The sequence below is a fragment of the Pan paniscus genome, chromosome 18 (genome assembly GCF_029289425.2).
Source record: "Pan paniscus chromosome 18, NHGRI_mPanPan1-v2.0_pri, whole genome shotgun sequence".
Lineage (NCBI taxonomy): Eukaryota > Metazoa > Chordata > Mammalia > Primates > Hominidae > Pan > Pan paniscus.
Window position 1 is genome coordinate 83,402,316 of NC_073267.2, and position 20,344 is coordinate 83,422,659.

The following is a 20,344-nucleotide window of genomic DNA, read 5'->3' on the forward strand; positions in this document are numbered from 1 at the left end:
ACCCCTCGCCTGCACCTGTTGGCACCGTTTGGGAAGTACAGTGTAGTGCCTCGGTAGGAAGGGAGCCCCTCCCCGATATCCCAAGGTTTTTCTACCCATGCTGCCCCCACCTTGAAAACCCAGCCTGTGCCAGGGAGCAGTGCTTTGGGCAAAAAACCAACTCAAGCCTCCCAGCAGCACCCGCCATCCCACAGGCTGCTTAGCAGAACTTTGGGGACCCGCAGGACTTCAGTCCGCAGAAGCCAGGGGGCTTCCTGTGCCCACCAGAACAAAAGTACCTCCTGAACAATATCCGTTTCTCATAGGCAGAGGCTGTGTTACCCCTTCCCCAACTCAAAGGAGCGCATTTTGGTCACAACTCTCAAGGGTGTCTCTCCTAGGCCAAATGTGCTGAGTGCCCTGGTGCAGTGGCAAGGCACAATGACAAGCCTCGATCCCTGACCTCACTTGAGAAACATCCTTCAGATGGCCAGTGAAGGGCCTGGCGGAGGTCAACAGTTGTTATCGGGACCTTCCCTCATACAGTCCAGACCTGGTGGTTTTGTTTTTCCAAGAAAGGGTCTGAACTTAATGCCTTGAGCCTGGTCAGGTCAGCTCAGTGACTGGGAGAGGGTTTCTCCTCCTGTGCAAGCCAGGCTGGTGCTGGAGAAAGAAAAGGAAAAGTGAGTGGGAGCCCAGCAGACTGGTCCTCGTCCCCCAAAACATGGTTATCATGGTTCCAGCCCAGCAGCAAGCTCCAAACTTCTTTGGAAAGGGAGAGAGAGAAGCCCCCTTCAAACCCCTGGGCTGGGCTGAGCTGGGATGGTGGGAGACCAGCAAGGATGTGTGGGATCAGGTTATCCCTGACCCCCGATCCCCCTTGACGGTGGTTAGCAGTGTGTGACTCAGGATGTGCAGGCCCAGGGTGGTGCCATGACTCCATGGGAGAGGGCTATGGTGGGCTTCACCTCTGCTCTCCCTCCCGATCTTACCCACAGCACTGAAAGAGCCCCAGTGACCCTTCACCTCGACGGGATCGTGCAGGTCCTAAACTGCCACCTCAGTGACACGGCCATTGGGATGATGACCAGGATTGCAGTTCTCAAGTGGCTCTACCACCTCTACATCAAAACTCCTCGGAAGGTGAGCCCCGGGCCCCTCCAAGCCAGGGGCCTCTTCTGGGTCCACCTTGGTTTTCCAGGGCCTGCCCATAGTTGGTAGCATTTTGGTCATTGCCCTTCTAGGGAAACCCTGGCCGGCAGAGAAGTGACAGGTGCTGCGAGGAGCCCTCATTGTGTCGGGGAGGGAAGTGGTCCGTGCAGACCAGTGGGTCCGTGCACACCAGCGGGACACTGCACTGCACACAGTCCCGGGGCAAAGGGAGCACTCACGGGCACCCCTGCTTCTCTGCTCTCCAGATGTTCCGGCACACGGACAGCCTCTTTCCCATCCTACTGCAGACGTTATCGGATGAATCGGATGAGGTAGGTCACCAACGCCACCCGTACTTATGGAACATCGGCTGCCCTGCCTCCCCTTGTTAGTGACTGAGATATGCTTATTTTGGTACAGTGCATCCTTCCTAGAGGTAAAGCTGTGTTTAATACTCACTTTGGGGCCAGGTGCAGTGGCTCACACCTGTTTTTCCAGCACTCTGGGAGGCCAAGGTGGGTGGATCACTTGAGGCCAGGAGTTCGAGACTAGCCTGGCCAACATGGTGAAACTCCGTCTCTACTCAAAATACAAAAATTAGCCAGGCGTGGTGGTGCATGCCTGTACTCCCAGCTGCTCAGGAGGTTGAGGTGGGAGAATTGCTTGAACCCAGGAGGCAGAAGTTGCAGTGAGCAGAGATCGTGCCACTGCACTCCAGCTTGGGCGACAGAGTGAGACCCTGTCTCAAAAAAACAAAAACAAAAACAAAAAAAAAACTCACTTTAGGAGTGAGGACTCTTCTGTAGTCCCTTCTGGAGCAGCTGGGGCAGAGTGTCAGTGAGGGAGGCAGCACAGGACAGGCGGGGAGCTTGGCTTGGAGTGAGGCTGCCCAAAGGCAAGACACTTAGTATCTCTGCATCTCAGCATCTCAGTTTTCCTCTGTTCAATGAGGGCAGTAACCATAGGGGGATGTGAGAGGGAAATGATCCATGTAAAATGCTAAGCACTGGGCCGGGCCCCTGCTGCACGCTCAGTTAGCGTTGGTTGTGTTACTCATTTCAGCTGGACTCCATTATGACCTCTAGTTTGAAATTGGACCCTTAAGCTTTGCCTTTTTGGGGCCACCAAGAGCTGCTGGTGCAGAGGGAGAGGCTGACCCAGATCCCAGGCAGCAGGAGTGAGCCCTCTGAGAGAGCTGGAGTACAGAGGCTGGCCTGGGAGGTGGAGGGGGCCCCTGGCTCTTCCTGTCATCTGGGCAGGAGTCTGCCCCAGCCACACACACCTTTCCACACTCCATTCTCAGCCATGCCCATTGCGTGGTGTTCCTTTACCGGGTTCCCCTGCCTCCCAGCCAAGCGGCAGGGTTTGCAGCTGCGCGTGCCCATTGCACGGCAGCATCCCATCCCTCCATCCATACCAGCTCTTCAGGCTGCATCTCAGATGCTGACGGTCCAAGCTGAGCCTCAGCCCACTTTCCTCTTCTGAGCGCCAAGGCACTGTGAGCTGTAGGCAGAGCTGTATCTCCATGAGGCAGCCAGCTCGTGAATCAACAGACCTGCCCACACTGCAGAGAGTGGATGAGGCTGGGTGGGGGGAATGGGAGAGGGCTATTGCTCACCAGTCCCCATGGAGTGAGGCTCCTCAGTCTTCCCTGGGCTGGTGCCAGGCTTGTGGGGGGCCGGGGCAGCTGTCCTGCAGCCTGAATTTGCTTTCCCGAACCTGGGCTGAAGAGAGAAATGGACAGGCAGGTATCAACCTCTAGGTCCTCTGAGGTTTTCTGTATTACCAGAAAAATCCAAAACAGATGGTCTGTGAGTATGCCCTTGGCCTCTCCTGCCTACCCCCCCGCCCCCATGCGCGCGCGCGCGCGCACACACACACACACACACACACCCCCCCTCTCTCCACGCACCACCCCCTGCAGCGCGAGGCCCAGGTGGACTTGGCCCCGTTCTGCCTGCGAGTTGGGAGTGACTCACTGCACAGTCACAGCCCTCATTTCAATACAAAAAAGAAGAGCAGAACTTTGCTGATTGGTTCCTTCCCTAGGACTTCACTGGAAGCAGCTGAGTTTTCAGTCCTTTAAACTGAGTTGTTTAATCCCATCCAGCTTTCTGTGCTTGAAATTGGTTTTTGTGTGTGCGCATTTAAAGAGAGCAGGCGGAGATGCAGTCCATTAAACAGCGCTGTTCAGGCTGTGGCTGTGGAAACTCGATTTGCTGAAGTGCCAAATGTTGTCAGGGCTTTGGGGCACGTCTTGTGGGCCTGCACTGGGGAGGGCGTGGAAACTGCTCTGGGGGACAGTTGGGGACAGTTGAGGGGTACCATAACAGCAGTGAAGAGCCTCTGCTTCCCCTTCTCTCTAGAGGAGGGATTTGGGGACCTTAATCATTAGTGATGAGTCCTGATCTTACCCCATCCGGTTGCTTTCCAGAATCACATTCCTAAGTGTCCCCTGCTTAATCTTTGGTGGGCCTGAGGGTGTACTGTGTACTTGGCAATGGGAAGACAACCATGAACAAGACAAAGCCCATCTTCTCCTGAAACTTCCTTTCTAGGATATCTAGAAAGTGCCCTCTCAGGATTTTTCAAATATTTCCAAACAGCCCTGATCTCGAATTGGAGCTCTCTGGGATTCAAGACTATGAAAGCTTGTTAGGTTAAGCAGGAACACAGCCAGACAGGCAGGTCCTCTCCTACCAAAGTCCTCACTCATGGAAGTTAACCTCAGTGCTCGCTGCGAAGGCTCTCACTTCCAGCTAGGCAGCCCCGCGGCACAGGTTGTCGTGGAAGATTCTTAACTGTAGGAAGTCATTACCATGGGAGGAATCGCGCTAGACCCTTCACTTGTGTCTGTAGAACCCTCACGATGGTTCTCTGGGGGGAGTCGTCTTACTTCCATTTTGCATTTCTAAAAACTATGGCCTGAGGAGGTCACGTGACCTGCACACAGCTAGGAGGTGGTAGAGCCCAAACCCAGAGCCAGATCTGTTTGGCACCAAAGCTTGGGCCCTTAATCGCTTCCTCACCAGGCCTGAGTCTCACCCAGCATGCTCCCAGCCCATGTCAGCAGCAGGAGGCGAGCTTGTGTGTGGTTGTATCTTCCTCCTCATTTCCTCAGGATTTCATCAGGGGAAGGTTTTGTGGTCTTGTTCCAGAAGTTCTTGAGCGTGGAGAGTATGGAGAGGTGTATGTGTTTTTTGTTGTTTTTGTGAGTTTTTTGTTTTTGTTTGTTTGTTTTTTTGACATGGAATCTCACTCTCGCCCAGGCTAGAGTGCGGTGGTGTGATGTCGGCTCACTGCAACCTCCACCTCCGGGGTTCAAGCAGTCCTCCTGCCTCAGCCTCCCAAGTATCTGGGATTACAGGCATGTACCACCACACCTGACTAACTTTTTGCATTTTTAGTAGAGACGGGCTTTCACCACGTTGGCCAGGCTGGTCTTGAACTCCTGACCTCAAGTGATCTGCTTGCCTTGGCCTCCCGAAGTGCTGGGATTACAGGCATGAGCCACTATGCCCAGCTGGTATGTGTACTTTGAAAAAGCTCCCCCTTCAGCCCCCAGATCCTTCGTCCACTTTTCTTATTGATCTGTAGCAGCTCTTTGTGTATTTGGGACATTCACTTTGTCATCTGTGTTGCAAATGTCTTGCTCTCCCAGGATGGTTGTGATAAACCCACATGCTCCTCCCTCTCGCTGAGAGCCACTGCTCGCAGGGGACAGTGTGCTCAGGTGTTGGTGATGCAAGAGCTGGCGCAGCAGAGCCTCAGAGACCCAGCTCTGCTGCCACCACCATCTCTGTCAGTCCCACGGGTGCGTGGCCTCGCTGGGGTGTCTCGTCTGCCATTGTTCCTCAGTTCCACCGAGTGACACCTCGTTAGTCTCCACCTTCTGGCATCCTCAGTTGTCTCTGCCTTCCCATTATTCAAGATAAGTGGCTGTTTCCTCAGCACCACCTGCTCCTTGCAGACGTTATCTGAAAATTCCTTTTGTCAAAAAGAATTTGCAGGTGTCAAATTAATATTCCTGGCACTGGAGTAGAAATCCTCCCATAGCTAGAGATCTGATTGTTTTTTAAGTGAAAATGTGACCCTGATTTCCACAGTGCAGAATGCAGGGTGCGTGCTCACTGCATCCTGCTGGGTCCCTGTCTGGGAGGTGAGACTGCTGCTTCCCCTGCCCAGAAGATGCCAGTTGTTGGCTGCCTGGCAGCTGGGCAGCCGCCATGCTGCCTGAGTGAGTTCTGCCTGTAAGATGGCCATACCCCCACCTGTGAATATCCACGGGATGGGGGCCCTCTCCATGGTCCCGATGGTGGGACCTCAGGTAGTCCACAACTCCTAGGCACAGCTGCCTCCCAGCCTGCTTTTGGAACTCTCAGGGTGATCACAGTCTCCAGAAAATCCTGGAAGGATGTCTATTCCCCTGTGAGTGAACATGAACGTCCCAGACAGGTGGCCATGACCCTGGCTTGAATCCTAGCTCTAAACCTTCCTTACCGGGGACCCTGGCCAAGGAGTTTACCCTCCCTGGGCCTGTGAAAAGGGGATAATGATGTCTACACCAGCCTCATAGGCGTGTTTAAAGAGAAAGCGTAACCCCCTCACCCAGACCCTGGCCCATTGTAATGACCTGTCTGTCGTTACAAGTATGTTGGGGGAACTTGGCGTCTCGCTGTGGTGAACTCCCCCACCCAGGAGCCAGGCTCTTTCTCAGTCCTGTGAGCCATCTTGATGTCCTTCAGTAGTGCTTTAGAGTCTTTTTTTGTAGGTTTTATTCACTTATGATGAGTACTCTCAGTGTTTTGTAATTTTGATGTGATTCTGAATGACTTCCCTCTCTGGTTCTTCCTTCTCTACCCAGGTGACACTGAGGCCTGGTGGTTAAGAGCGTGGGCTTTGGGTTCAGGAAGTCTAGGAGTCCACCTTGGGCTCTGCCACTTGATGGTTGGTAACCTAGCCTCTCTGAGCTTTAGGTTCCTTGTTTGTAAACAGAAAATAATAATGGAAGCTTGCTCCCAGGTTTGTTATAAGGATGAAATGAGATCATGAATGTCAAATGCTCCCCTCGGGACCCAGCACACATAAACCCACGATAAGCAGTAGCTCCTCCGATGCAGGAGGTCATTTCTGTAAAGGGCCTGGAGATGCACATTGAGATCAAGGCAATGGGCTCTGCATCTGTTCCGGGTCCTCCCTGCTTCTGCTTCAGCAGCAAAACCCGGGACAGAAGCTGCTCTCTGTTTTCCTGCCTGTCTCTAGAGGCCGGAGGACCTCAGGGGTGTTTGAGGGACTTGAGTTCCATTTTGAGGTCATAGAAAGGCAGACAAGGACACAGTGGGCCACAGGACTGGCCTTCTGTGCATTTGTCTCCCCTCCCGTCTTCCCTTCTCCAGCTTCCCCAGCACTCCTGGGCTGAGGCTGCCCAGAGCAGGAGCAAGGCTGCATTCAGCATGAGCCCTACTCATTAGAGCCCCATTGTCAGCAGGTTCACAGCGCCACTTCCCCGACTCGCAGGCGGAAGGGCTCCAGCTGGCCGCCCTGAGTCCAGGGAGAGGAAGAGAAATGGCGTCGTCAGCAGAGGACCTGCATTGGAGCCTCCACAGCCACAAAAGCAAAACCTTTGAGATCGAGAAGGCATGCCCTGCTGGGCTCAGTCACCATCATGAACTGTTTTCTTTGCAGTTGGGCCTACAGAGAAAGTCTCCCCAGAGTCTTCCCAGCATCTCAGAGCCGGGGCGTCCTTAACACTTTGGAGAAGAGTCTCAACCCAGGAGGAACTCCTCTCTTCCCCCTCCCGTAGCTTCAGAGTAACAGAAAAATTGCTGATGGGAGTTTGTGGCTTTTGTGACTGGTGTAGATGCAAAGAAAAGAAATGAGAACCACCTTTCTGGAAAAATTGGAAAGTAGGATTCTGAGGACAGTATTCATGGCAGTGGTAGCGTTTCTAGTTCGGGAACCCACTCACTGCATGAAGAACATGGGCCACCCATCACACCCACTGCGGCACGGCCATGACTCAGGAGGAAAGGATGGTAGGGGGCAGGGTCTAGGGAGTGGTGTAAGGGCATCTGAAAAGGAGCTTTTGTTGTAAGTTTCGTAAGGTACACCATGGGTACAGCGATGTACCCAGTCCAAGGTGGCCCGGTGCCTCCCCAACCCAGTGGTACCTGGGTTGAAGACAGGTAGCAGAAGTGCCTGACCCATGGGGTAGAACCGCAAGGGCTGTCCCAGCCTCTGCTGAGTCCTGAGGGGAGAGGAATGGGACGCCTTGAGGGGCTCTTCACTGGTGGCAGATGCCCTATCCAGCCCTCCTTGGTCTTGGGCTTCTCAGCCCCTCACCAGCAGGGTAGGCGCTGGGAAGCACCCCCTGCCATGCCCTAGACTGTATTTTAAGGTGCGATTTGCTTTGGTAGGGGAGGAAGGGGAGAGTTCATTTGTTTTCATGGTGCAGGTCCCAGGAGAAATGGATCGGAAAAACTCAGGAGGTTCAGAGATCTGAAAGGAGAGCACTCACTGGGGCCAGGCCGAGTTGCCAGAAAGAGAAGCAGATCGGGGCTTGCCTAGGAGCCCAGAGGAACGGCCCAACTTGGGCTGGCAGTGCCATTGCTGCTGCCACGCCTGCCTGGAGCCTCAGCCCAGCCCAGAGCAGAGCAGAGCAGAGCTGGGGTGAGGCTGCCTGGCTTCCTGCCTCAGGGCAGAAGCAGCCCTGTGTATCAGCCCAGCGTGCCCCTTTCTTTCTCCAGCCTCATGCCATCCGGTCCACAGATGTACTCCCTTACCTTATCCTTCCCAAGCAGTCCTTGTCACCGTGGTCAGGTGGGTTGGCCAGCTGGGTCCCAGGGCTCATCTGCCTGCTTTAAAGGGATTTAATTCTTGATGACAGGGACTTTGGCCTGGGGTCCCACCTGGGGGAAGCCCCAAACCCCAGAGCTGTGCTGTGAGGAATGGTGGGAGGAAGCAGAGTGCCCCTAGGTTCCCAGGTGGCTGGGGCTGCTCTCTCCCGTCCCCCAAAGAGAGGAGCTGTTACTGCCATCCCTCAGTGTCTACCCCAAAATGGGGGCTTCCACTAAAGTAGAGGCCCCTTCATTTGAGGGCAGCTTAGAGAGCCAATGACGGCCCCTCCACCACCCCCGCTGCAGCTTTCTTTAGGAACCGTGGTGGGTCATGTGTCAACCCCTCGTATCAGTGGGAGGAGACTAGGAGGAGGAGAGGGCCCCAGCTGAAGTCTGCGGGTCTTGTGCCCCATTCTGAGTGCATTGCATCTGTGTCTTAATGAATCCACATGGTGGTCCAGGAGTGATCTCAGTTATCCCGAGGTGTGAGAAGGATCACTTGCCTAAGGTCACACTGTCAGCAGCCAGAATTGACAGTCAAATCTGTCTGATTCCAGAGCATCGAAAACCTCACACAAGGTGTCACCTCACTGCAGAGCAGGGACCCGGCCCAGGGTGGAGGCACTGCCTTATCCAGGCCCAGGCCCTCCGCTGACCCCATAGGGTTTTGTCCTTGGCTGACCTTCAGTTCTAAATGCACCTTCTCCCTCTGTGCATTTAACTTTGACCTCATTCTCCTGCACCTTCCTTCCCAGGCCCCATGGGCTGTCCCTGGCTGCTCACTGACCTGGTGGCCCCTAGCCCCCCTCCAGGGCTCAGTCCAGAAGCCCTCTCCATCTTCCACCTGGCTGACCTTCTCCCAGAAGCGCTGAGGCCGGTGGCCAGGCCTGCTGCAGGGTGGTGTAGAAGCCGCCTGGGTGCAGATCAGGAGGGCCAGCCTCTGTCCCCACGCTGCCCGGCTCTCCACGGGACCAGGCAGGTCACATGACACCGCCTCACCTCGGTTTTCTTCCCAGGGTACTGGGGTTGGACTGGATGGTCTGAGATCCCTTCCAGCCCTGAATCTGTGTGGTCCTGACTCCACTCCCTGGAATACTAATGCTGCCTGCTCAGAAGCGGACAGTCTTCCGTAAGAACAGTACTTGTTTTTCCTCCTCAGATTCTTGCCTCAGTGTTCACTTCCCTCCAATTTTCATTCCATCCACTCTCCAAAACAAACAAAAACACCCCTCCACCCCCACCTCAATTCCACAGATATCTTTAAAATCAGATCACACAGTAAGATACAGCCTCAGCCCAGAGAATGGAGGGGTGCCTTGTCGGTGCCCAAAGAACTTGACTCCTCTTGCAAGAGCCCAGCCTGCAGGGGAGAGGAGCTGGGTGGGCACTGATGGCCCGGGGACCCTCTTCCTGAGGCACCCTCCCCTGGCCCTGCCATGGGCAGGGGACACTGCCCTCTGTCCCCTCTCCCCGCGGCTGTCCCTGCAGCTTCTTTTGGGGGCTTCTGAGAACAAGTGAGAGGGAGTCATGGGCCAGGGAGAAGGGCCACCGCCAGCTAGCAAAGCAGCTAGACTCCAGCCACGGCCCTGAGCCTTCCTCTTCGGGGACAGCTAGGCCCCAGGCCCAGCAGAGGTACCGGCAGCCACTGCTGGGGGTTCAGAGAGGACTGTGGTCTTCTAAAATGAGGCTTGGCAGCAAATCGTTGCTAGGGAAGACAGGGGAATGGCAAGGTAACAGTCCCAGAACTGTACCCACTGAGAGGGCCTCTACCCACCCCTCATTCTTCCAGATGTTCCCACCTTGTGGTGTCAGTGCCCACAGCAGCCACCCCAGAGCACAGGGGGACCCAGAGTAACTGCGGCCAGCCTTGCCACCTCCTTCCAGGGAAGACAGGACTGTGTGCCAGGAGGGCTTGAGTATTTACCTCTCCATGTTCCTTGCCCTGGGCAGATGGACCAGTGAGGACCCAGAGCTGGGCACAGTAACTGGTATGAATGGATTGGGGGCCAGGAGGGTGCTGCCTAGCTCCTGGTGAAGGCAGAGGTTGGGCTGAGAAGCATGGTGGAAAGGGAGGCGGCTCTCCCAGCGGCAGGGCCTCTGGGGTAGGAGGAACCCCACAAAGAGGAGCCAGCCCAGCCAGCCTTTCCCTGAGGCAGGAATGGGCGCTCTCACTCATACCTCCTAGAGCCAAGCTGCAGGGCGAGTTGCCTGCAGGACTGAGCACACTATCCAGCCCCGGCTCAAGCCACACAGCAGAGCCATCTAAACCAGGACTGTCACCAGAATTCCCTGGAGCTTTTAAAATCCAGCTGCTTGGGCCTCACTCCCGGCCTTCCTCAGTCGTCCCTCAAGCAGAGCCTGGGTGCCCAGGGGCTGGTATTTTTCACATGCTTCCCAGTGGGTTTGGTGCACATCTCTAGTTGGGAGCACAGATACAGACCAGCATGAGATCTTGCTTAGAGACTGTAGGCCATATACCCCCAGCTCTCAGCCCTGGTGCCCTCTCCATGCAGCCCTAGGCGAGGCAGCCAAGCCAGGGCCCCCGGTTTTCACCCCACTTAGCGTTCCTGCATCCTCAGAAGCCAAAATTTCTTGCAAGTCATGTGTTGATTTTTCCTCCTCTGGAGATGGCCAAGGCTGAATCAGCTGGATTTCCCAGGCACCTCCCTGTTGGCAAGTCACAAGGCCCACAGACTGGGCAGGAGCTTGGGTGAGCCTGGGTGAGCCCAGGTGAGCCCAGAGATGTAGAGGACTGGGACCGTCCCCCCACTGCTAATGAGACCCACCATTTTCACACTGACTTGCTCTGTTCCACACCCTGCGCTCTGCCCCTTGTGAGTGATCTTAGTTCATCTTCACGATCAGACAACCCTGTGAGGGTAGGTTCTCTAATTTTCCCCATTTCCCCTAAGAGGAAACTGTAGAAGTTAAGTAACTTGGGCCAGATCTCACTTATATGCTCCATGAAGCCTTGTTTATCTGTCCATCTGTCTGACACACACACACACACACACACACACACACACACACACCCCCTCCTCCTGCACATCAAGGCTGGGCCAGGTTCCCTCTGTGTCTTTATGTCCCCCCGTCCACTCAGACCCTCTCCTAGCCCTAATCCCTCTCCATCGTGGCCTGTTGGCTGGGAGTTCTGTGAGGACAGTCCGTTCAGCCCACAGTAGGTGCTCAGAAGCGTCCTCTGAGAAAGTGAACAAATAAGAGTTTGGTTGGATGAGGAGCTCATCTCCTTGGACGTGCCCCACATCTGGGGCCTGTCCTGCTGCATTGGGCCCTCCCACAGCAGATTGGAAGCGAGGCCTATGGGGTAGAGCCTGCATCCTTCGCTCGGGGACTGTGCATAGCTTGCAAGTAAACCACAATGAAGCGGGGCCCTGGAGGGAGGCAGGAGCCTTCTCCTGGCTGCCGTGGCCCCTAGGCTCATCTCCTGGTAACGGAGCCATAGCGGGTATGAGTGGGCACCACTCTCGTGCTGCCTTCAGTGCAGCAGGCACCACCCCGTTCCCTGCCCAGCTCATGGAGAGAATTTATAACCCTGAGAATGTACCCTCTGGGTCAGGGCCCAGGATGGTGCAAGTGAGCAATGGCTGGAATCAGCTGGAAGGAGGGGAGACCTTGGAATGGGTGGGAGAGAAGACGGAGATCAGGGATCTGGTCTCAAAGGTGTCTTACCTGAGGCTGGCCTTTCTTTTCTCCTTTACCCTAAGAGGAATGGCCGCTAGAGTGTTCTCAGCTGCCAGACCCAGTGCTGGCACTAATAGTGCTGTCACTGTTAATCAGTGGAACCTAACAGTCAGCGTTAGGCGCTGGCCTCTGGCATATGTGGCACAGTGCTGGACACTGAAGGAAAGGTGGCAAAATGTTTAAACACAGAATGCTGTCCTCATCCCCCAGGGTTTGTGTTCAAAGTCACGCAACACAAACTAAGATTTATGATTTTTTTTTAGGTTGCTTTTGCTTTACTAAGACAAAACGTTTTCTATCAAGGCAGTTTTCTCAATGGGAAATAAAATGGGTCTAGGCCTAAGTAGTGCTTCTTTCCCACCACCAAAGCTAAGCGTTCTTTTAGGCAACACTTTCCTCCCTTGTTGCAGAAGGCAGGGCTGCTGTGACCCCGTGCAGACCAGGGCGTTTCTCAGGATGCCACCCCTTTCCCAGGCCAGGGCCAGGGCCCGATTGCTGCCTTCTGCAGCTCATGTTTACTTTGTGTCCAGGGCGGAGGCCTCTGGCCCCGGTGCCAGCTGGTGCCAATGCCTTCTTCCATGCTCTCAGCAGTGGAAGCCCTACTGTCCTTCCTGTGGCTCCCCCAGGGGACCCTTCCTGGGTACAGCAGCCCGGCTTCCTAGGGTGAGCTCTCTGGCTAATGCCCCTAAACCAGGGCAACAAGAGCCATTCCATATGTGGTCAGGGACTGAAGAGGCTTGGCCAGCCAGCCTGCACCCCTCACGAAGGAAGGGGCCAGGCTCCTGCTTGGAGGGGAGCAGAAGACCCCAAGGTTTTCCAGGAATACCTGCCCTCGGGGCCTGTGTACTTCACATCAGCTCCACCTCAGAAGAAGTAGCTGCTGGACCTGACCCAGATTTCAGGCAAGGCCCTGTGACCTGACCGCTCCAGGCAGAGGCATCAGATAGCCTTTGGCAGTGGCCTGCACTGGCCAGACCTCAGCTTCCAAGGCCTTTAGCCTGAATTCACCTCTCCCCGCCAGTACCAAGTGTGTCCGTCGGAAACATTCTTGCAGCTTCTTCCTGGCCAGGCCTGGAGAGGGCCCAGCTTGGGGATTTCCTGTCAACACAAGAAGGGTTCCCTCTTCAGTAGCTAGAAGGCTGAGTCAGTTGACTCCTAGGGCTCATCAGCCGACCAATGGCCTGTGTGAACGTTTGACCAAGTTTCTTAAGGATAAGTGGGTAGAGTGAAGTGGGCGGCCTCTCCGTCCATCCTCCTTGGCAGGAGCTGCTCAGAGCCATCCATCTTCCATTTCCTGTCCAGCGCTGCAGGTCAGCAAGTATTTATTCAGTTGAGACTGAGTGCCTCGCCCTGGGACTTTATGTTCAGGAATCTTGGTGGGAGGTGAGAACGAGCCTCCCAGCCTCGACACTTGACCTTGCAAATATGGTGTCCAGTCCCCAGCTGTTCCCAGGATGGTAAAGGAGCTGCCGCGGCACCCTGGGGAGAGTGAGAGCTGGGAGCCTTCCACACCGAGGTCTCCTAGGGCTGGTCTGGGACCAGGTGTTGGGACAGTGAGGGCCTGGATGGACCAATCAGAGAAGAGAAGGAGCAGCCACCATCCCGGAGAGACTAGACTTCACCTGCTAGAATGCACTGGGGCGACAGCCTGTGGTGGCCCCACCCAGACACTCACCCTCCTCCCACATTGAAATATGCCCTTTGCTGGTGTAAAGTCACCACCGTGGAAGGCAAGAAGCCCTCTCCCCTCGCCCTGAGCACCCCCTCCAGAGCTGCTTTGTGAGATGCTGCCCACACCCAGGTGCCACCAACCCTGACCCTTTCACTCCACCAATGGCCAGCTCACTCCACTCCAAAACCAGGGGCCAGCTGATGGGCCTTCCCCACCCCCGCCTGTCACCATGGTAACGGCAGGCGCTCCTGCTCCTGCAGAATATTGCTTTCTTGTCCTTCCTCCCTCCCTCTCTTTCCTCCCTTCTTTCTCTCACACAAAAAGAAAGCACAAGTGTTTTATATTCATTTTGCAAAAAAGCTGTGTAGCGCATACTAATTGGTGTGGCTTCCTCCCGCTTTCTTTGAGCCTTTTCTCATCGTCAGAGCCAGGACTACAGGCCCAGCCAGCCTGCTCACTGGAAGGAGGACTAGGTCTGTTTTCCTGGAAGCTGAGGCAGGAGTGGCCTAGAAGCGTGTCCTTAGCTCTGGGGCCTTTCCTCCAGGCCTTGAGAGGGGCGCACAGTAAGCCCGGCCACTGAGATCGCCTTCTCCTCCGGAGGTTTCTACCTATACACCAAGGGTTGCAGGGTCTCCAGGTGGCTAGAGCACCAAAACTCTGGCCCAGCACAGAGGCTCAAAGCCAGGTGCAGCTGGAAGAGCAGCTCCCCACGGTCTCTGTTGCTGGGACCCAGGCCCCCTGTTGAGGTTGCCTCCCAGGGCCTTCCTCTCACCAGGGCCTCTCTTCCACCCCAGGCAGAGGCAGAGTCCTGGCCAAGGTGTGCATCGAGATTGGTGCTCCAGAGCCTCAAGGTCACCCCCTGGGCTGAGTCAGGTTTGCTAGCAACTGGGAGCGAAGCAGCAGCCGGACTGGAGGGGCACAGAAGCCGGGTATCAGCCGGCTCCCCACACCCCAGGCCCCACCTCAAGCCATTCCTTGCCCTCCATCTGGGTGGCCCCTTCTCCTCACCTCTAGGAGACTGAGGGAAGATGGGGATGGGGATGCTGTTTCGGGGTCCTGCTTTATTTAAGGTGCTGGAGGGGTGCTGTGTGTGTGTGTCTGTGCGCACAAGCGCACACAGTGTTGTCCCAGGCAGGGCTGTGGGCTTTTTGCCAGCCTCTGGGGACCAGAGACAAATCCTATGATATGTAAGCACAAGAGGAGTGGCTGGGATTACTGAACGAACCTGTAGACAACATTTCCGGCTTTAATTGTGCAATTGAAGTGTAATTTGCATTCATTTGCCATTTGGTGTTAAACTTTCTAAAATAAGAGAATTGAAAATGTAAAATATGCAGCTTTGCTGGCTGTGCTCTGCAGTGGGGTGGGAGGCAGTAGTACTGAGGTGGGCTAAGCACATTCTCTGCAGGGGAGAAAGCGGTGTTGGAAGCCCTTGGTGTGGGCACTGCTGTCCACGCTCAGTCACTAAGCCTGGGCCAGGGAACAGCTCAGCTGTGGGACCAGAAATCTTGGAATGGAAGTGGTGAGCCAGCCTTTCTTGTGTGCCCGCTTTTCGTGCTTTGCACATCAAGTATCTCTTGTAATCTTCACAACAGCCTGGCAAGGTCAAATCTCCATTGCGCATATAGGGAAACTGAGGCTCCCATCCTCTGCAAAATGAAGTTCAGACTTCTTTGTGTCATGAGCTCTTTTTTGGTTTATGGTTTTGTTTTTTTGTTTTGTTTTGTTTTTGAGACAGAGTCTCACTCTATTGCCCAGACCGGAGTGAAGTAGTGCGATCTCAGCTCACTACAGCCTCTGCTCAAGCAATTCTCCTGCCTCAGCCTCCCGAGTAGCTAGGATTACAGATTCGCACCACCGCACCAACTAATTTTTGTATTTTTAGGAGAGAGGGGGTTTCACCATGTTGGCCAGGCTGGTCTTGAATTCCTGACGTCAAGTGATCTGCCTGCCTCGGTCTCCCAAAGTGCTGGGATTACAGGCATGAGCCACCGCACCTGGCCTTGTGTCATGAGCTCTTGAAGATCTGGCCCTGCCTACCACTTTGGCCTGATTTCTGGCCATACCCTCACCTCTGGCCCCATTCCCCACTCTGGAGCTGGCCCCAAAGCCTAGTTTCCTGGAATGTGCCACGTGGTTCTGCATCCATGAATGGCTTATGCTAGGTAAGAGAGTACTTTGAATGCCATTCTCTCCCTTCTTACTCCCTTGGCCAACTCATGCTCAACTACTTCCAGAGCCTCCTGGCTCCCCCCCAGGCATCATCACTGGGTCCCTGGCACCCGCCCTGTATTATCAGTAAATGCTCACCGCCTGACTCCTCCGGGAGTCCATGACCTCACTGAAGGCAGAGCCTGACCTGTCTGGCCTTGTGTCTCTTATACCCAGCACAGGACTAGCCCACAGCAGCTGCTCAGCAGCTGTCTGGAGAGGGAGCATTGTGTGGTTGAAGTTAACTGGTCCAGGGTCAGGATTGGATGTCAGGACTGTCTGACCACAGCACCCTGTGTAGTGTTATCAGCAGGCTCAGGTTTGGGGACCAGAGCTGGGTTTGAGGTGGACTCACTGTTACCTTGAGCAGGTGACTGTCCAAGTCTCAGTTCCCTTGTGTGTATCCTGTGAGGTGAGACTGGTGACAAGTGAGGGCATTCATTGTGGCCGGGAGCGAGGACAGCCTGCTCCTCTGGCCCTGGAGCCACTCGAGGGGTGGAGACAACCTTGCACAGGCCAGGCCTCTCGGTGGCTTTTTCCAGGCCTCTTTTCTGACAGGGAAGTAGGTACCTGCCGGATACCCAGCATGAATCAGTTTGTCCCCATGGCACAGGGATCTTGCCGAGTGCTGGCCTGGACCCAGCCACCCCGCTGGATCACACTTTCTCCTCACTTTCCTCCCCTGCTGCACGTGGCCACCAGTGTTGGCTGCCCAGAGGCATGTGCCTCTGTCCCCCTGTGCAGACAGACCTGGGTGGGATGGGCAGCATGGGGGCGAGGGGGCAAAGTGATGTAAAGAGACACAGGTCTCCTCACCGTGCTCCGCCTCTCCCCTGGATCAGGCAAGAGACACCAGGGAGTGGGTGAGACCCCACCACCTCGGGCTGTGGGCAGAGCAAGAGCAAATGGGTTAGGAATTAGGTTGCTGATTTAGGGTTTTGGCCCCCCCCCTTTTTTTGTACAATTCACATACCATAAAATTCATAAAAACGACTCTATTGTATACTTTAAAAGTATACCATAGAGTAACTTTTAGTATTTTTCGCAAGATTATACAACCATCAGTACTAATTCCAGAACATTTTCATGACCCCAGAAAGAAGCCCTGTATGTACCCTGCACCCATTAGGAGTCACTCCCCATGCCTCCCTCCCCACGCGCCTGGCGACCACAAATCCACCCTCTGTCTCTGTGGATTTGCCTGTTAATGGAGTCATCATACAGGATGTGGACTTTGTGGCTGGCTTCTCGGCAGGTGTTTTCAAGGTTCATCCACGTGTAGCAGGTACTTCATTTCTTTTTATTACCAAATAATATTCCCTGGTGTGGATGTGCCACCTTCCATTTCTTCTTGTCTCCACTGCAGGGCCTTTGGGTTATTTCCATTTTGTAGCTATTAGGAAAAATGCCGCTGTGAGCATTTATATATAAGTTTGATGTGCACAGACGTTTGCAGTTCTCTTGGTAACTGCCTAGGAGTGGGAGTATACCTATGGCAGCTCTCTGGGTAACTGTTTGAGGAGCTGTTGGCTTGACTCTTGCCTCACTGTTTAATTTTGGATGAGTCATTCCCCCACCCTCCCCCCACCTCCATTTCCTGGTCTCAGGTCCCCTCCCTGGCCGTGCTTGGACAGTCCAGCAAGCATTGGTGTGCATGGCCTTTGTACATCCTGCCGTGGCAGGTGTGCAGGGGCTGAATCGGGCAGGACCGCGGCGTCATTCATTGCTGTGCCACTTCCCCATCCTGCCCTCCGCCCTGTGTCTTTCTTCTGTGGCTGAAGCAAAGAATCCCTGGAGGCTCTGTCCTCAGTGGAAGCAGAGGCCTCGGCCCTCCCTACTTCTAGGCTGAGACCCACCCAGGGCTCCCCGGCTCCTGGCCTGGGTGCAGGGGCACCCCTTGCTCCTGCCATATGACTGGGCTGTGTGGCAGCCATGTGTCTCAGCCACGTGGATTCATCAGCTCTCCACTCTGTGTGCCAGGCCACGGGCAGGGGTGGCTGTGACTCACCTTTACAGCCCCAGAACCCAACGCAGCCGCTGGCACAGAGCAGGGTCCCAGGGGCCCACAGACATCCCAGTCTCCATGAGTGGGAGAGGGATGAAGGGAAGGACAGAATTGGACAGTAGGAGGGGAGTCTGTGAGAGTGAGTCTGTGTGAGCGAGTGCCAGCTCCTGCCTGGATGAGGCTGGGAGATTGCGTGCCAACACGTGACACTGTTTGAAGACTGAGGGGGCGGGAATGGGTGAGCAAGCAAAGGGGTTCCCGGCCAGGTGTGCCAGGGCTGGCCTAGAGGAACCAGGAGGAGAAGTGACAATTGGGCAGTGTGGGGGAGGCACTGGCACTGTGTTTGCATTGACAGGAATGGCTTTTGAGGGGGTAGGCCTTATCTTTTTTGTTTTCTAGATAAAATTTGCCCTTTTGAAGCATAGAATTCACTGGCTTTTAATAGACTCACAAGCTTTTTGCAACCATTACCCCCGTCTAATTCCACAACATTTTAATCCCTCAGTAGGAGCCCTACAGTGCTAACCTTATCTTGTATTCCCGTATTCCAGCCACCTGGCCGGTCCTGGCCCACATGGCCCTGCCCATCAGGCTCTGTCCCACTTTCCCTGGTCCAGGGCTGAAGCCCCGGTTGCCGTCGTTATTCTTGGCCTGGGCTCAGAGTAGCCCAGGAAGAGGCACAGGCAAGCACCCAGTCAACTGATGTTTGTTGGGCATCTGCTGGGCGCAGGGGCAGTCCTGGAGATACACCGTTTGGGGGGACAGGCATAGTCCCTAGCCCAGAGCAAGAGAGGAGTGAGGGGCAGAAAGAGCAGGCGACCACCTGCAGTGTGAGGAGTTCCCTGCAGGATAAACACAGCCAGCAGAAGGTGGCCAGGAAGCCTCAGCAGCCCCTGGGGCAGGTGCATGCACACAAGCGCACACACACACACACACACACACACACTGAAGTCCCTCCCAGCAGGGCAGGTCCATGGCCCCTCTCCCTATTGCCCATTGCAGCAGAGTGGTGGGCTGGACTTTGCCGCCCTGCCAGCTCTTGGTGCCAGGCAAAGATGGGTGCTGTGCGAGGAGAGGCAGCTTCTAAGGATACGGGGGCTGTAGAGCAGCCCTGGGGACATTGTGACACAGTGCTGACCTGCGCTCACACTCAGCACTGGTCCCACGCCCCACTCTGCCTCTGTCTCGGAAGAACTCAGCAGGCAGGTGGTCAGGCTGGGGCCTCACCCCACCCACATCTGTGCAGGGACACTTTAGAGCCACCGAGGACCACCTGACATGTCTGGACACTAGGAAGTCCTTTACCTTGGAGACCAGAGTAGCACGCCAAATGTGGAGGGCCCTTTAGGGTCTGCAGTGGCCTGGTGTCACCTCTGCAGAAGCAGCTGTTCTGTGGCCCAATGGTGGGTGGGGCCGTGGCTACCGCACACAATAGAACATGGTCTGGAGGGCACTTTGGGAGCCTTGCGCAGCCTGCGGGCCTTGAAGTGCACACTGTGCAGATAACACCCTGCTTCCTGAGTCCTGGGACTCCTGGGGACCCTCAGAGCCCTGTTCAAGGGACCCGAGAGAGGGATCGTGGGGAAGCTGACTCGCCGAACCTCAGATTCCAGTTTCCTTCCTCCAGAGGCCCCATTCACTGTAGTCTGTGTTCCCTTCATTCTGGATCCTTTGTTTCACTTTTCTGAGCATGCCCCAGCTGTGGCCTTAGTGGCTCTTCCCAGCCTGCTGTCATCTGCAGACCCCTCCCACCCCTGCAGGTGGCTGTGTGCCACCAACCGCACCTCTGCCCAGGTCAGCACAGCTCTCAGCGGAGAGCTCATCCCTCCTGCCCCGCTTCTCTCCCCAGGTGATCCTGAAGGACCTGGAGGTGCTGGCAGAAATCGCTTCCTCCCCCGCAGGCCAGACGGATGACCCAGGCCCCCTCGATGGCCCTGACCTCCAGGCCAGCCACTCAGAGCTCCAGGTGCCCACCCCTGGCAGAGCCGGCCTACTGAACACCTCCGGTAAGTCTTCTCCTGAAGGTTCTAGCCTCAGGGGCCTTAGTGCCAGTGCCGGGTCTTAGGCTGGACCATGGCGGTCCTTTGGGTTGTTGCTCAGGAGCTGTGGAGCTCTGCCAGGGTGTGAGGGGTCTGTGGGTTGCTACTGGCGATCTCCCACCTCAAGACCGCCCAGAGGCAGGCAGCCCTAGTCCTCTAGCAGCCTCCAGAGACCCTCACAGGACTTCCTCTGCATCTCCCTGCACCTTTGATGCTTTTGAGCCATTGGCTAAACATAAAACCATCTGGGTCGGCTGCTGGTCTCTCTGCCTAGGCAGCATCTCTCCAGTCTGGAATCCAGGGGCTTCGGTCTTGGGGTCTAACAGGTGGAAGACTAGGTGGCCATTCCCTTCCTCTCTGAGAAGCTAAAAATAGCACTGCACGTGGCAGGCAGCCCAGGCAGGAGATGGCGTCATTCACACAGGCTGTTTCTGGGCAGTCCTTGGAAGTAAAGGTGGCCGTAGCACCCCCAGCACTCGCCCCTCGGTCCCTTCCAGACGGCAGGCCAGCTCTTCTCCCTAGGCCTCGGCAGACGCCACTTCCCTCTGGCGATGCAGTTCTGGAAAATGCCTGAGGACACGTTTGGTAGTAAAGTTCCCAGTGAATCTCAGGTGTCTCCATGGGGGTCTCTGTCCATTGCGCCCCTCTGGACATCCACACAGGGCTCCTAGTTGGCCCATGCTTTTGTGTCCGGAATTTATTCCTTCTGGTGGGTTCTTGGTTTCGCTGACTTCAAGAGTGAAGCTAC

The 20,344-nt window shown here is 55.5% G+C and overlaps 1 protein-coding gene across 1 annotated transcript in view; it reads left to right on the forward strand.

Moving 5' to 3' along the window:
• VAC14 (VAC14 component of PIKFYVE complex) overlaps window positions 1-20,344 on the forward strand; it is a 113,787-nt gene that overhangs the window by 37,206 nt on the left and 56,237 nt on the right. Inside the window, exons 11-13 of the mRNA XM_003829478.6 lie at window positions 978-1,122; window positions 1,398-1,463; window positions 19,407-19,563. Of these exons, the coding sequence (XP_003829526.3) occupies window positions 978-1,122; window positions 1,398-1,463; window positions 19,407-19,563 (368 nt within the window). The remainder of the gene's footprint in view (window positions 1-977; window positions 1,123-1,397; window positions 1,464-19,406; window positions 19,564-20,344) is intronic.